General features: G+C 37.2%; 1 protein-coding gene across 1 annotated transcript in view; it reads left to right on the top strand.

Moving 5' to 3' along the window:
• Positions 1-17,886, top strand: part of KCNH1 (potassium voltage-gated channel subfamily H member 1) — a 220,384-nt gene that overhangs the window by 26,975 nt on the left and 175,523 nt on the right. Inside the window, exons 3-4 of the mRNA XM_087717743.1 lie at positions 2,415-2,521; positions 12,930-13,058. Of these exons, the coding sequence (XP_087573869.1) occupies positions 2,415-2,521; positions 12,930-13,058 (236 nt within the window). The remainder of the gene's footprint in view (positions 1-2,414; positions 2,522-12,929; positions 13,059-17,886) is intronic.

Raw genomic sequence — 17,886 nt, 5'->3', positions numbered from 1 at the left:
ACTGGTAATATTTCCGTGTTCTTGGTCAAGCAAGAGTCCCTTGCATTTTAAATCACAGAATGGGTACTGTTGAGATCAGAGAAGGAACAGCATTCTGGATCCTTTCTATCTTCCAAGAAGCTTATATATAAGGTGTTCCCATTTAAAGGAAATTGCGTATGTATCTTCAAGTCAATCTTGACTCCTGGCAACTACTTCTTGACAAGATTTTGGAAGTCGTTTGACCTTGCCTCCTTCCTGAGCTGAGAGAGTATGATTGGCCCAAGATCACCTAGCTCGTTTTGTGCCTATAGCAGGACTAGAACTCACAGTATTCCGGTGCCTTTACCACTACATCAAATTGGCTCTCATTTGCTCAGTCAGAGTTTTGTAGCAATCTACAGGGCTGAACAAGGATTTGGATCCAAATTTTCTTAAAATACAATCTACAATGAGTCTTGATTTCCCACTGATAAGTCATGCTTGTAACCCTACCTTCAAAGTTTAATGCCCATCATATGTTAAATCACAACCCCTACATTCCCAGATTTTATGGCTCACATGTGTCATAATGAATAAGTGTTGAGATTATTCAGATGAACTTTTGACCTAACAGAATTGTCATACATTCTTTCTTTCTTTACTCTCCCACTTTTTACCATACTATTAAATGGTATATTAATTAACTCCTACTTTAAATACTATTGAGGAACTGATTATGCAGTTTTGGTTTTACATTCTTGTCCTTTGTAAGAAATTGTGCCAACAATGCCACGTGGATGCCCATCTACCCTCCTTCCCTTCCTCTTTTCTCCTTCCCTTTTCCCCTCCCCTTCTCAGTTTGTTGTGCAGCCATATTGTTCAGTATAGCCTTTTACCAACTGGATTCAGATTTCACACTGGAATTGTTAATATTAAAAAAAAAGTTTCTCCCACTTGCTTCATAATATCTTCAATTTTAAAACAATTCAAATTGTTTTCTAGCAACAATCTGGAACTGATTTACTCTTACTTTCTTCCAAGATATTTTAAAATATCCAGACAGTGTTGTGGGACTCCTAGGTGTTTTTTTTAATCAGAGTACTAACCATACTGAACTTATTTTCACTTTTTGAAGTTATCTGAGGTTATTTAGGTGCTGCCACTGTCAAAACTCTAAAATCAGTTTCTTGGGAAGAGGAGAAGTTGGGATCTTTGATACTCTTGAAGAAAGAGTGCAAAGTTAATTCCCTGTGTCTAAATAAAACACAGTATGAAATTGCTGTGCTAAACTCTTTGCCATCGCTGACTCCTCATTTCTTTGATTCTTCCCACCCTTCTCACAGTGGGTAATGTAGCACTACAGAGCTAAGCAACTATTGAATCTCCCTTTTTGCACCAATCAGGTTTTTATCCTTTCTCTTGCCATGAACTTAATGTAGTTTTATAGCACATTAGTTGCCATTACTGGTTGCCAAGAATCTTGGGGAATTACACTTTTGGGAATTGCCCACAATCTTCTATTTGAGCATTCCATAGTCTTTTCTCTTGAAAATCGAATTCCTCAGTTCCCCAAGAAGAAATGGCTTCTAAGAGTGCACATCAGGGTTAGGTTCTGGCAGTTGCTACTGCCGGTTCGCTTATGGGTGTGCCATGCATGCCATGCGGGTGCTTGATGCATGTACGATTGGTGCGCACTGCACTCACATGCGCAGTGCAATAAATATTTCTCTGTGTATGTGCAGAAGCAAAAAACAAGATGGTGGTGCCTACAGCACTGCCCGGAGAACTGGTTCGAGTGCGTGGCAGGCCTGGGTTGCTGCCAGTCCCAGCGACCCAGGCCACCAAACCACAGTCCGAACCTGTAGGAACCCTCACTGACACTGCAAATACACATGCAGAGAGATGGCCCACCAAAAAGAAGCACATAACATTCAGGAGCCAATATTTATTGTGAAATTCTTATCATATTATGGCTTTCAGAGAGGAATCTCTTCCCCCAATTCAGCTGTATCCAAAGACACCCAAGTAGACTTCTACTCAGGATAGGATTTCATCATGCTACCCTTCCCTCCGCACTATCCACATCTCTTCTGAAATGTCATCGAACCTCTAGAACAGATTTGGGGAATTACAGGAAGAAAAGGGAATTGGTTCCACCAACAGAATGTGGTTTAGTAGCAGACAAATATCATTTAATAACCTCACTTAACAACAAATTGTTATTATGGTGGTTATATATTTTTTTAAAAAACATATTATTGAGCAAGATTAGTAAGCCTCTCAGTGCCAGTTGCTGATTGGAGTGGCATATAAGGCAAACCAGCCAATCCTATTTTCTATGAAATTGAGTCCAGAAAGAGTACTCAAAGAATACTGAATACAATTTAAGCCTGTCCTGCTATGAGGTCTTGCTTGTGATTCTCATCTGTCTTGTTTTGTTTATTTCCTTTCAGTTTTATGTATGGAGAGCTGACAGATAAAGACACAATTGATAAGGTTCGGCAAACGTTTGAGAACTATGAGGTGAACTCATTTGAAATCTTGATGTACAAGAAAAATAGTAAGTTAACTTTCTGGCTTCTTTTTCAACAATGTTGTCTGAAATGGGTTTGCCACTGTTGCAGGAATGGCTCTTGTAGGTATTTCTCTCCCTGTTCTTTTTCATGAATAGTTTCCCAATGATATGTGCAGTTCTGACCTATTAAGAAAACAAGCAGGTTACATTGGAATGATTTTTGCAATGCTAACTGCCTTTTCTACTTTTCACTTCAAGATCAATACATTTTTCACATGGAACACCCTTCATACCCAATGATAAACTGGAAGATCGAGTAACATTGGTAAGGCATGTGCTAACACCTGGGCTACCAGGAACTTATAAGTTCCATCATAAGACTTCCCAACAGCTTTTACTTAGGGAAAAAGATGTATGCAACAATCTGGATTCTTTTCCCCAAGAAAGTAGCTTAATTATTCATTCCATATGTTATATTCTCTAATATAAAGACCCAATCACATTATACCATTGTTTTCATACCCATTCTGCACCTGCCTGCTTCCCCACCCCAGGTTGTCTAGTAGAGATATCAAAGATACTTGCCATGGAAGCAGTTTTCCAGAGGGACAAGTGGTGGTATAGATTCCAATCTCTTGGTGTCTACTTCCAGTTAAAAATAGCAATATCACTTAGACTTATATACTGCTTCACAGTGCTTTACAGCCCTCTCTAAGCAGTTTTACAGAGTCAGCATATTGCCCCCATCAATCTGGGTCCTCATTTTACCCACCTTGGAAGGATGGAAGGCTGAGTCAACCTTGAGCCTGGTGAGATTTGAACTGCCAAATTGCAGGCAGCCAGCAGTCAACAGAAGTAGCCTGCAGTACTGTATTCTAACCTTTTTCGCCACCATGGCTCTACACAAATCTACCCAAAAAGCCTCTTTCTTAAGAAGACCACATTTGGAAAAAAGAATTCATATGTTTTTGAAAGTTGCCCTGAGTTATATAAAAAAAGAAAAAGAACTTACATATGTATCTGTACAGTATATTTAAAATGTTTATATCAGATAATTTTTGTAGCAAATGATATTGGTGTATGATACATGTAAAATCAAATACATCTTATAGGATTTACATTGATCACTAAGTATGTTAGAAAAATGTATGTTATGTTTTAAAAAATTACAAATGAAAATAGCTGAGAATCTTTTTTATGGATCCTTTAAAAAAAACTACATAAGAATGGACTGGGATATTGCCTTAAAATCAGAGTGTTGCATTGTCTGGATTTATCTTGATCCCTGATAGCTAGCAACAACTTCAGAAAAGCAATTTCCATTTGGAATGTCCCATGAGGGAAAAAAAATTAGTTGATTCCAGTTCACCCAACATCCTGATTTCATCTTTTACTAAGAAGAAGAACCAGAGAACCCTGGTCCATTGTGCCTCTTTAATTCTCTCCATAAACTGGTAACAGAGTCGATGAATTCCATGACTTTATTTTAGCAGAAGGTTTCTCCTCTGAGGCAAGTTGTCTTTCACACTAGCATAACCACTGTGTCTAATCTTTTGACTGAAGAACCCTAGAGAAACTACCAGAGGTTCCTGGCATTTGCTAGCATAAGAACTACAAATTAAAAAAAAATTGCTTAGGGATAGGAAGAATGAGAGTGCATCAGCCTTCCAACTTAATTAGTTGTTGGCTTCCCTGCAGTGATCATCATAAAGTCCCAGCTGTGATGTACTTATGTGAGGAACTTCAAAATAAGCTACACGTGGCTTTGAATGGTACTGGCAATCTGGATGCATCGTTAGATTTGCTTGGCCGTTTTCAAAGACTCAGCACAACTCTTACAAGAATCATGTAAATACTCAGCGTTGTATCATTGCCTTTTGTCATCTTTTATTTATTTATTTCTCTTTTTAGCCTATCAGGTTATAATAAGAGATGTTGCCAACTCTAGGCAGGATTCTGGATGAAACAGTCCTATTGCACAGACCTGTTCATTATCAATCTGTAAGAAAGTCCAGGAGTATCAAAGAAGGATTTGTTTGTACACTACAATAATCTTCCATATCATACTTAGCATGAAAAACTGCTATAAACTAAATCTGAGCAAGTGAATTGGGGTTATTGCCAGATCAGAAACATAACAAAAGCATCATATTAAAAATGGCCTGTTGGACCGCACCAAAATATCTAGTTCTGTATTATTTTGCCAGAGCCTCAGTAGCTACACACAAACATACGTTATACATTGTTCTGATCATATTTCCTCACAGTTGATTTCATTAACTAGAAGTATATGGTGTCCAGTGGGAGTAAGATCTAACCATACCAACTAGGAATCATTGATATATTTTTGCTCTTTGAATCTGTCTAATCAAAATTTGAAATCTATCCAAGTTGGTGACCATACATGTGGATTAGAGAAATGTAGTTATGTGGAATGCTTCTTTTTATCTGACTTGCTTTTTTGTATTATTCAGTTTTATCAGAAGATGCCATGTTGTGGCATTTTTCACCCAAGCATACAAAGTTTTAACCTCACTACTATTTAGAGTTAGACCAAGTGTGGTACAGTGGATAAGACAGAAATGTGTATGGTTATAGTTTTTCTTATTGGCCATGGTAACTTGTGTTTGGATACAGATTCTGAAAAGTAGGTGCAGCCTGAACAAAGAATAGATCAGGCCAGGCCAGAAGCTTCCACTGAAACTGAAGTTTAAAATGAAATAAAAATAAATGCAATTAATTACTTCCCATGTATATAAGAATATATTTATTTATGTTTAGGTATTCCATTTCTATAACCTCCCAACTCAACAAATTGACTCCTATCCCATCATATTAAAACCTGCAATTTAGTGGCAGCTTTTGGAAGAGTTATGAACTTAACAATAGCTTTATGCATTTTGTTGTGCATTGGACAAGAGCTAGGGAAACTAGGGAAATTACCTACCCAATACGTACCTAACTGGGAATTTAGTTTCCACAGTTATGTATGTATTTACCAGTAGTCTAGTCATTTTTTTCTCAGCCCACCTACCTCATAGGATAATCATTCTTTTTTATAAAGTTTTTTTTATTTTTGAATAAACACAACAGACAAAAAAAACACACACACACACACACACACACACACACACACAAACACACAAACACAAAACCATATTCCATGGTATATAACCAATTGAAAGTGGGTCGATTGGTTATAAAAACCTCCGTGCATCCCATCCACAGTCATCACCTACAATTCATATCAAATCATATATTTTAAATCAAATATATTTTTATATATTACTATTATCATACCTCAACCTTCATTTGACTATAATTGTTTTACGTCCTTTTATATAAAATATTCCAGATTTAAAGCAAAACCATATAATGGCATTCCATTAGCTCTTCCCAATATCATCCAGTAACATTACATCTTTATAACATGTTCTAAATAAAAATTGATTATATTTAATAACAGTTTCTAAACTTCCTTTCGTAGTCACCATTTCCAATATTTATCAAATTTCCTCTTATCAAACCAATACATATATATGCATTATGATCATTATCAATCAGTTATTTAACTGTATCCATTATCACTTCATTTTATACATAATACTCTAAATTTAACTAAATTTGACTTAATTTTTTTATTATAAGCTTCATTACATCAACCTGTGTCTTTCCAGTAATAGTGCAGTCTTATGTCTCTTGCCATTTGTGGTGTTAGTATTCTGGTTATTTCCTTAGTAAGTTTTATATGGACTTCTCTTCGCAACTTATTGCTTATTGCATATCTTGTACAAGCTCAAAACTTTCCATCTGCTTCTTCAATCAGCTTATCTTTGGTTATCACTAGTGCTTCTGACAAAATTTCTCTCCTTAATTCCATCAATTCTTCTCTCTTTTCTTCTTTTATACTTTGAAATCTGGGGTAGAGCTTCAGTCCATTTAACTCCCCTTTTCATAGTTCACTCTTTCCATTTCCAACCACCCTCAGTTCACTGTCAGTATCAACAATTTTCTTGTCTCTTTATTTGTTTTTTCCTTCAGTTTTTAGAACTCTGACCTCCACTTTCTTCATTTAATGAACATCCTCAATTTTTCCATCAAATTTTACTGTTTTACGATCTATGTTCTCCAAACTCTTCTCAATTTTCTCTGTTACTTCTAATAATTTTTGAATTTCAAACATAATCTTATGCAATGTTAAGGTTTCTTTTTCATGTTGTGCCATTCTTCCAACTTGTAAACACTGCCACTCTGGCATTCAAAACTTTTTATTAAATTTAAAGCAAGTTCATTTTTAATCTTTCAAGACAAGACTTTGTTTTCACTCCACTCCAGCTGCCAATAAAGGTCCCGAAGAGCACCTGTATAAACAACCCATGCTCTTCTCACTATCACTTTATGTAAACAAGCTGAGGAACCTTGAAATGCAAAGTCAAATGATCAAAGAGAAAAAAGAAAAGACAATATTTCCAAGCCTCCAGCCTCCAAGTGGCAGTGTTACTTCCTTTCCCTGTGTTATTACAGCCCTCTTTGTATACCTTTTATATCTTCTTTATATTCCAGGCTTAAACAAAACAAAATTCTTAAATAGAGCAAAAAAACCCATCCAATCCAGCATTATAAAAATAAGGAAAAAGATTTTAATCCATAGATATAAAAAAAGAATATAAAAAGTAGTAGAAGAAAAACTAATTTAAAGAAAAGGAAACATTTGCAAAAGTTTCACCCATAAAAGAAAATTAAAAAAAGGATAACACACTATCTAATGTAGCTTAATTTCACCGCTTGTTCTCTTCTGTTTTCAAATTTAATTTAGCTTTAATTTTTTTTGGGGGGGGGTAGTCTCTTTTCTAATAATAAGATTTCCTCGCCAGTTGGACACACTTTCTCTTTCCGTTTTCCTCCCATTCCAGAGCTGTCCCAACTTCAGCAGCTTCAATGGCTGCGCTTCTGCCGCCAGCAAAAAGAGATTCTCCTGGATCAATCAGGGACTTTGCAGTGTCCCTGAGATCAGCAGGACATACTCTTCCCTGTCACCGTCTCTTCAGGACGGTTTAGGTTCAAAAGGACCATCCAGTGGCAAAAGTATCGACTGTGATCTTGGAACTCCAAGATCGAACGTCATGTCATTGCGACATCAGATCCTCCTTCCATAGGATAATCATTCTGAATAATAACCTGGCAGAGGAGAGAGTACTATTGCTGGAGAGAATATATATGGAAGATATCTTGCCCAGGTCACCTGGTGGGTTTTAAACTGAATGTGGAATAGAAGGGAGACAATATCCAGAGGCACTCTCAAAACATAAGTTACTGTAGCCTACAACAAAGGATTTCTCGGGAATACACCAGGAGAGCTATTGAGCAATGGAACAACCTATCTCTTGGACCCACGACTGTTCCATTCTTGCAGGTTTTCAAGCAATCAGAGGAGAGCCAATTTTCTGGGATGGTATGAAGCCTTCAGCTGTAGCATATAACTCAAAATACTACAATCCTACAATGAGCTCCTTAAGCCCTTGTACCAACCCCACAAAAAGGATTCAATGGCAGAACACATAGCGTCTTTTCAGATGTCCAAAATGTTATTCATGGGGCTGAAGAAATGATGTCAAACACTAATCCCAGGAAGCCTCATATCATAGTTTTACTCTTCCCCTGTATATTCTGCTTTTTTAATGCTAAAGGAGTTAATCCCTAATTAATATTCCTGTGTCATAAACTTAGCTGTAGAGAAGTTAGGTAGGTGAGTAAGTAGAGATAGATAGATAGATAGATAGATAGATAGATAGATAGATAGATAGATAGATAGATAGATACATACATACATACATACATACATACATACATACATACATAGATGATAGATAACAATACTATGATGTATCACATATCACAAATGCAAATACCATATATGGGCTCCTACCCTTGATACAAATACGAATACAATAGCAGAGTTGGAAGGGACCTTGGAGGTCTTCTAGTCCAACTCCCTGCCTAGGCATGAAGCCCTACACCATTTCAGACAAATGGCTATCCAACATCTTCTTAAAGATTTCCAGTGTTGGGGCAATCACAACTTCTGGAGACAAGCTGTTCCACTGATTAATTGTGCTAACTATCAGGAAATTTCTCATCAGTTCTAAGTTGCTTCTCTCCTTGATTAGTTTCCACCCATTGCTTCTTGTTCTACCCTCAGGTGCCTTGGAGAATAGTTTGACTCCCTCTTCTTTGTGGTAATCCCTGAGATATTGGAACACTGCCATCATGTCTCCCCTAGTCCTTCCTTTCATTAAACTAGACATACCCCGTTCCTGCAACCGTTCCTCATATGTTTTAGCCTCCAGTCTCCTAATCATCTTTGTTGCTCTTCTCTGCACTCTTTCTAGAGTTTCCACATCTTTTTTACATCGTGGTGACCAAAACTGAATGCAGTATACCAAGGCATTATAAAATGTATTAACACTTCACGTGATTTTGATTCTATCCCTCTGTTTATGTAGCCTAGAACTGTGTTGGCTTTTTTGGCAGTTGCTGCACACTGCTGGCTCATATTTAAATGGTTGCCCACTAGGACTCCAAGATCCCTCTCACAGATACTACTATTGAGCAAGGTACCACCTATACTGTATCTGTGCATTTTGTTTTTCTTGCCTAAATGTAGAACCTTATTCTTTTCACCATTGAATTTCATTTTGTTAGATAGTGCCCAATGTTCAAGTTTGTCAAGATCCTTCTGTATCTTAAGCCTGTCTTCTGGAGTGTTGGCTATTCCTGCCAGCTTGGTGTCAACTGCAAATTTGATGAGCTCCCGCTTTATTCCCTCATCCAAATCATTGATGAAGATGTTGAAGAGTACTGGGCCTAAAGCAGATCCTTGGGGTACTCCAATGTATACTTCCCTCCATGTAGATGCAGTTCCATTGAGGACTACATGTTGAGTGCTGTTGGTCAGCCAGTTACAAATCCATCTGGTGGTGATGCTGTCTAACCCACATTCTTCTACTTTATTTAGTAGTAGGTTATGGTGTACCTTATCAAATGCCTTACTGAAGTCCAAGTAAACTATATCGACAGCATTCCTCTTGTCCACTAATTTTGTCACTTTGTCAAAGAACGCAATAAGAGTAGTCTGGCATGATCTGATGCAGTTAACAATGTTCAATTTCAACAGTGCTTAAGAGTTTCAAAAGGCATTTCTATCTCTTATGTTAACAGCATTCAGTATTGTGCTTTACTGTACCAATATAATTAAGAGAAATATTATACACTTTTACCAATTTCATTTTTAGCAGCCCGGGCTGTCTAGATTATGGTGTCTCAGTAACTAAGCCTCTAACACCCCAGGGCTGAGAAGCATAGATTAGTATAAATGTATTCTGTTTTATTATCCATATTAATAGTATAGTATTTCAATCTACTGGGTATAGGGAAATTAACAGACAGGTTGATGGATACTTTCCTTTTAGAAAGATCCATTCAGAACATTGTTACCAACTTTGATTATAATTTTTTTTAATACACAAAGGCCTTTTTTTACATAACATTTTTCTCTCCTCTCCCAGTCATAACTTCAACTAATTTATATACTTTTTAAGTGCAAATTCTTTGTAATCTCTTTTAGCATAATTTCTCTTAAGTGCTTTGTTGCATACATTTTCCAAGTTTAAACCTGATTTAAATTTGTACATGACTTACCCATTCTTTTTCAGATGTATTGCTTTCATGTTATTTTTTTCCTTTGTGGATTTTGGATCAGACAAGATGGAGAGTAGTGCTAATATATCTATTTGGGCAGATTTTTCAAACTGTTCCCCTTAGAATTCTATGGCAGGTTTTGCCATTCCCACTAATGGATAATGCCCATTATACTCAGCATGCACTAGGTTTGGGCATTGGAGTGTGACTTCTAAACCCAGCATTCCTGGCTTATGCGTAATATTTTGGAGCTTTCAGTTTTTGGCTCCAAAATAGCTTAGAACAAAGTTATTTCTTCAAAAATCAGAAATAACTTGGTTTATTTGAACTGCCCTGGTCTCCAAATATCATTATGAGCTTCTGATCTATCACAGAGCTTGCAAAATATGATTTAAGTCAAAGAGCTTGAAGTTGAGGTAGATTTATGAATCAACAAGCCAGAAATTTATATTGGGTGTGGATCTTAATCTAAGCCAGAAAAAAGATAATTCTTGGCCTCTTTCTAGAGGATTTTTTTGAGCTCCCCGAGTTCATCTTCAATCCAATGTTTTTCTGGCAGATCTCAGCTCTGTAACTAATAAAACAATGTCAGGTGTATAGAATCAGTGACCTAATTTACACATGTTATTGAGAATTAAGAAGAAAGCTTGTTTACCACAGAGTATACATAGCCTTCACTGTGTGTCTGTTTGGCTCAAAACCCTTTTTAACAGTTGTATTTCACCAATGGTCTTTTATGACCTGAATTTCTGCAGTCTGTGGTTGTGACTGAAAATCAGTTTTAGGAGTGCTGAAAGTGCTATGACAGAAATGTAATTTCCCTTGATGAACATCTTCTACTCTAGACTCGAACAAACTTTGAAAATTTTTGAAATTTTAAACCTACCTTCTGCAATGTTAGGCTACTTTTATAATCAAAGAATGTGGGAAGAGCCTATGTCTTTGTGTTCTGATTCCTCTGTTGAATATCTGAAGGGCAGGAGTATGATCCTGTTGAAAGGAATTGTGCCATGAAAAAAATCTTTATATGTAGTATCTTCAAGCAAATTATGTAGTGTGGGACAATTCTATTCAGGATGCCAGCCACGATTGACATGATTTCATGGGATAGCTAAGTTCAGCTTTGTATATGCTAATAGCACTTACTTATATAGGGCTTTATAGCCCTCTCTAAGTGGCTTACAGAGTCACTGTATTGCCCCCAACAATCTGGACCGTCATTTTATTGACTTTGGAAGGATGGAAGGCTGAGTCAATTTTGAGCCCCGTGAGATTCGAACTGCTAAATTGCGGCCTGTTGGCAATCAGCAGAAGTAGCCTGCAATACTGCATTCTAACCGTGCGCCACCACAACTCTTTTCGTGCAACTCTAACAGTAATGTCTTTTTTTATTTCAGTGATTTTCTAGAAGCGTGACTCCACTAAGTGTGTCTCCTACACACTCATCCTTCAAATTCAGGTTGCCCTAGAACAGTGGGTCTCAACCTTCCTAATGCCGCGACCCTTTAATACAGTTCTTCATGTTGTGGTGACCCCCAACCATAAAATTATTTTATGTTTTCTGTATTTTTTTGAAAATATGTGCTTTCCTATGGTCTTAGGCGAACCCCTGTGAAAGGGTCGTTCGACTCCCAAAGGGGTCCCGACCCACAGGTTGAGAACCGCTGCCCTAGAATATCTTCTTGTTTACAGAAAATAAAGCTAATCTGAAAAAGAGAGGAGACTCAACTAATATGCCTTTTCCTGGATCATGTCATTAAACAACAACAACAACAACAACAACAACTGAGAAACAGTGTGTTATGATGACTAAGGTCCTAGACTGGGAGTGAAAAGATGGCAAATTTTATCCTCAGCTCCCTGAATCATTTTGGATCAATCGTTAGCTTGAGGAAAAATGGAAGAGGAAATATGGATGTATCAAGAAGAAGTCAAACCTTCATCTATTTTGTTTAAAATGTTACTTTATTATATGAAGATATGTTTTTCTCCATGTAGATACATTTTCCATGGGGAGAAATGCCCAGACACTCTCCCCTTGGCTTTCAGACTAAACTATTGCCATTCAAAAAAACAGTGCTTTGTTTGCCTTAGTCTTTTCTCCAGGTATGTGTTGTATGGCTATCCAGCTTCTTTGGGATACGTGTATTTCTTCCAGGAAAACAATTTTTTTATCCTGCGAGTGATTTTAGAATTTGTTTTGGATCAGTTTCCCATTTCCCCATGATGTTATCCAGTGGAGACAAGATATGTAAAACATGAATTATTCTTTTTTCCCCCCAAAGAGGTTTTCCTTGCACTTTACCTTTATGTAGTTCTGTAAATATCCTAATAGGCTTAATGTTTAAAAAAAACTGTACTCATGCACAACTGCCCATAAAACTATGGTGGTTTTTTTAAAAAAAAATAACTTGAAATGGCAGCCAAAGAAAATTAAAATTGTGGAATCCCTTTGCAGGCTGAATTTATGCAAAATCAAACCACACTAAACAACTTGAAATGGCAGAATTTCATTTATTATTCTGCCAACCTTTGAACATGACTTCTATTGTAGTTTTACAGGTAGTCTGAATATGTGCTTATATATGACCTTTCCAGCTTTGCCTATTTCTTCTGTAGTGAAAACTAACGTCATGCAGCATTGGTTTTTCTTTGCAAACACTTTTATTTCTTTTGTTTGCAAAAACAATGCTAGTAAGACGCTGTTCGGTTTTTATGTCATTAACCAGTTTTTTCTATGGTGCTTTCTCTCCAGGGACTCCTGTTTGGTTCTTTGTGAAAATTGCTCCAATTCGAAATGAACAGGACAAAGTTGTTTTGTTTCTTTGCACTTTCAGTGACATCACAGCTTTCAAACAGCCTATTGAGGATGACTCATGCAAAGGTTTGCTATTTACATTTTGTCTGTTGCATATGAAATATAATTTGTTTTGCATTTCAAAATGGAATAATTCTCTGTCGTAGATGTTTTGGTTTCTGTTAAGAGTCTTGAGTGAAGCTAGTGCAAACTGACTCTAAAGGCTGAAACGTTTTTTGAAATACATAGAAAACTACTGCTCCTGGCCTGTACTATATATGATAATAATAATAACAACATGTCAAGGCCACGCCAACCAGGCCTCCAATAGTTCTTTCTTTTCTTTCAGATCTTAACAATTGATGGAACCAATGGCAAAGCCATTTCTGATGATATTTCTTGCAGATCAAGGAACTGCAGCCTTGATCAGCAGGTTTAAAAGCTATCAGCTGAGGCAACAGTGCATTATCCTTTTCAAGTTACATCTCCATGTCTTGGACCTTGAGATTGTTTTGGAAATTGCAGAATTACATTTCTTGGTCATTTCCTAGAACAGATCATATCCCAATCCAATGCATTTCCCTTGTGACTATATTTGTGTTTCTGTTGGGCTATGCATCCCTTGAAACCCCATATAATATTACTTTCTTTCTTGCAGTTTTTGTTTGTAAGGAGGATCAATTATGAGATAACTGAAAACAACTGAGATAATTAGATAATTTGCTATGTAGACTAGAAACTGAGAGACCATGAGTTCCAGTCCGGCCTTAGGGCATTAAATCCAGCTGAGTGACTTTGGGTCAGTCACTCTTTCTCAGCCCAACCCATCTTACAGAGTTGTTGTTCTGGGAAAAAATATTCTCCTTTATTAATAAATTCATTTTGTAAATGCAACACTTCTATTCTGAAAAATGGTTTCTAAAGATTATGCCCGCCGCAAATCTCCCATCAATGAGTAATCCAGGTCAAATTACACACTCCTCTGTATTCCATCGGCCAGCCAGTGCCGGCTGGCAACTACAAGGAGGAGGGCCTTCTCAGTAGTAGCCCCGACCCTTTGGAATGAACTCCCCGTGGAGATTCGTACCCTCACCACCGTCCAGGCCTTCCGCACAGCCCTTAAGAACTGGCTAGCCCGTCAGGCCTGGGGACAAGGATAGCTGCCCCTCCCGAATGATGAATGAATGTTGCCTATTACTTTTATTATATGTGTCTATGTCACTGTTTGTATTCCCCCTCCCTGATTTTATGTGAGCCGCCCTGAGTCCCCTCAGGGAAAAGGGCGGCCTACAAATGTTAATAAACATTCAAACATTCAAACATTCAAACACTACTAAAATAGGGCAATCCCCAAATATTTAATCTTGTTTTCTTCTGTCACACTTTGGGAATCATATATAGCCCTGATGCTTAGATTGGGTGTGCCCTACCAGTAGAGCTTAGGCCCATGATGAAGAACCTGTGGCATGTCTGCCCAAAGTGGCACACGGAGCCATGTCACCTGGCATGTGTGGCATCATCTGTTCCTCTTCTGGGTTTGTGGCATGCATGTGCACATGATGATCAACTAGCCTTCCTGTGTGCGGCAGTGCCAGAAACTGGAAGAGCTGGTCTTTCAGTGCATGAGCATGCACATCATCACACGTGCATAACCAGAAGACTAGATGGCTGGTGTGCATGCGTGCGACGGAAACCAGAAGTTCATTTTTCAGCATATACATGCCCCCTGGGCATCTCCTCTTCCTAATTGCAGCCCCAATGAGCGTGTGCATGTGTGGGGTCCCTTTTCGGCACTCAGTGCCAAAAAGGTTCACCATCACTGACTTAGGCAATCAGTAGGGTTACATCTTTCTGTGACACTTCAGTGGAATTACTAGTGGCAGTTAGCATAAATTTGTAATTTCCATACACATATTCATTGTATGCTACATATGAATGCTATTGTCAAAGTAGAAACTATTTTGTTGCATATATAGATCCCAAAAGTGAGACATGATATTTGACAGGAAATGACTGTAACCTATTATTTAGAAATGGCACGAGAAAGCAAAGGATGAAATTAGGCTGCCTTCCCCATACATAATCTGCTTGTTTGTTCTAAGGCATTATCCATTCCACACACAATAAAAGTCAAACATTTAAATAAATCATATGTTTCTATTTATAGTTTCTGTTGTTATTACATAAAAGATGAATTGGTTGGCTTTAAAAAGCTACCTGATGTCATTTATTCTTTTAAAACATTTATATGGCTGCTCATCTTTCACACAACTCTGGACAGCTCCCCATGAAATCATTTTAAAAACTGTGAAATACATTCAATTAACAGAGTAAGCACAAAAACCTGGTACCAATCCATGTAAACATATCGTTGTTTAATCTCCCAACACTTGGCAGATTATGTAAACTAATGAATACAATCAACTATAAATTGAAGAAATTTACTTTTAATATCCAAAGAAAACCATGAAAAATGAGAAAATATTGGGATTTTTCCAGCAAGGATACTGAAATCTAAGAAGATTTGGCAAGACCTTGTGAAATTTTGGCACACATTAATTTAAAATAATAATAATATGGAGATTACCATATTGTATATACCAGGTAAATTAGAGGTGCCATGTTATTGATACCTGGTTCAATATCCCACACTTTAGGTTGAGCTGTCTGCATCATACCACACCAAAACATGCCAAAATATCCTCTATAAATACCTTAAGGACATTATAGAATGAATATTTCAGGTTTGCTTAAATTGTTTATTGCCCTCTATTAAAAAACTGAGCTACAGTGGCTCAGTGGTTAGAGTGCAGTACTGCAGGCTACTTCTGCTGACTGCCGGCTACGTGCAATTTGGCAGTTCAAATCTCAAATCTCAGGCTTAAGGTTGACTCAGCCTTCTATCCTTATGAAGTGGGTAAAATGATTGTTGTGGGCAATATGTTGACTCTATAAACCACTTAGACAGGGATGTTAAGCACTGTAAAGCGATATATACTTCTAAGTGCTATTGCTATTGTTATAGTACCACTTCCTTAAGGCTGAGTGATGAACATAGTTTCCTGAGTGCTGGCAATATTATTGAGCTGAAGATCCAGTAGCTGAACCCTAACAACTTAAGCACATACTAATTCCAGTATTTGGATGAATGGTTGACTAGTTATAATGTCAATTCCTATAGGGTTCTGGGTTCTGAACTAATTTTTGTCCAAAAGACTAAGTTCAATCTGCATTGAATGGCAGTTCATGAATGGCTGTTTAGTGTTAAGTCTGCTTAGATCAACCACTAAATATAATTTCTAATTAGCCACTTAGGGCAAATATTCAGCCTTAGTGACACTGCAGAATGATATGTTTACTTAAGAAACATTCTGGTTTAAGGTTGGTTATTGTGCTATTTAGAACTTTGATTTTTAGACATTTTTTCCCTCCTTTCAATCATGTCTGATTCCCAGGGAATGCCTGGACTGCAGTTTTGATGCCCAGATTTTTCAGAAGTGGTTGGCTATTGTGTCCTTCGTAGGGCTGAGAGAAAATGACTCACCCAATATCACCCAGCTGTCTCTGCCTAAGATGAGTTCACAACTCATGATCTCCCAATTTCTAGTCTGATACCTTAACTACTATACCAAAATGGATACTTTAGTTGTATTATTTATTCTTCGTAAGCCACCAGGAATCTTTTGGATTGTGGCAGGATAGAAATGAATGAATGAATTAAAAAATAAATAGACAAACAAACAAACAAACAAATAATCAACATCTAAAATGTCAACATTTGGGGAGATAAGGGGAATGGAGGACTAGGAACATGCTCTTTAAGTGAACCAAGATCCTTCCCTATTGATTAGAATTTTTCAAGGAATTATTGAAAACCGCTGTTACATAGAGTTATGAATAGAAAATCTGTGAATAGATTTTTTAATTTCACAAAACAATATTCTACATTCTGGTATCCAAGTGTAGCTGAGATTCACATAATGGGTTCATGTTTACTCGACATAATTTCAGACCCATCTTTTATCCATCAGCCACCTTGAGCTGCACCTAAAGTATGCTATAATCTGATCTTGAAACGTTCTTCAGATTCAAAATTAACTTTTGTGTGACATGGATGTGAACACCTTTTTTAATTAAGGAAAATATGTCCATTACCCTGGACATTTACTTTCAGACAAGTCCTGTAAAACCTTGGCAGGAGTTACTTCAGAATAAATATGGCCAGGATCAGGCTGCAAAGTACCCTGAAATACTTTGAAGAATTGAGTTCCTTAGTTCTTTGGAATTGGGATACACTCTATAACATGAACTTATGGACCAAATCACATTTTAATGTCATCATCTTGAAATTTTTGTTTGCTTTTAATATCATATCAATTCCATAAAATACATTTCAAAAAATAGTGTTTTCTTGACATCTGCTTTTCGTGTCAAAGCAAAAGTTCATTGAATTTTCATCTTACCTGGCTAATGTGAATAATCAGTCCCTGTCTATTTTCTATGGAAGACAGACAACTCTGTCTCTCCTTAGGATTCTTTCCTGATGCATTACAATAAAATTAAGTGGATGTAAATAAGAATTCTGCATTCCAGGATGAAGTGGAACATTCTCAGTCCTGGTTCTATTACAAATGTTTCTGATTCTGGCCTCCCTTTTGCGTTCCCTCTATTCATTATTGCTGTTTTACAACCATGATAACAATGTCTATTTTTGTTCTTCTGCAGTATTTCTTATCTATACCAAGCAATGCTTTTCAAGGACTTAGTCTGATGAAAGTACAAAGATACTAGGCTGCCACAGGGGAGCTCTTACTTTAAATAGGTGGCGCAGTGGTTAAATGCAGCACTGCAGGCTACTGCTAGATCAGCAGGTCAGCGGTTCAAATCTCACCGGCTCAGGGTTGACTCAGCCTTC

This window comes from Thamnophis sirtalis, unplaced genomic scaffold (genome assembly GCF_051295495.1).
Source record: "Thamnophis sirtalis isolate CommonGarterSnake01/CBP01778 unplaced genomic scaffold, rThaSir2_p1.2 scaffold_6, whole genome shotgun sequence".
Classification (NCBI taxonomy): domain Eukaryota; kingdom Metazoa; phylum Chordata; class Lepidosauria; order Squamata; family Natricidae; genus Thamnophis; species Thamnophis sirtalis.
This window is presented reverse-complemented; position numbering and strand designations above follow the sequence as displayed.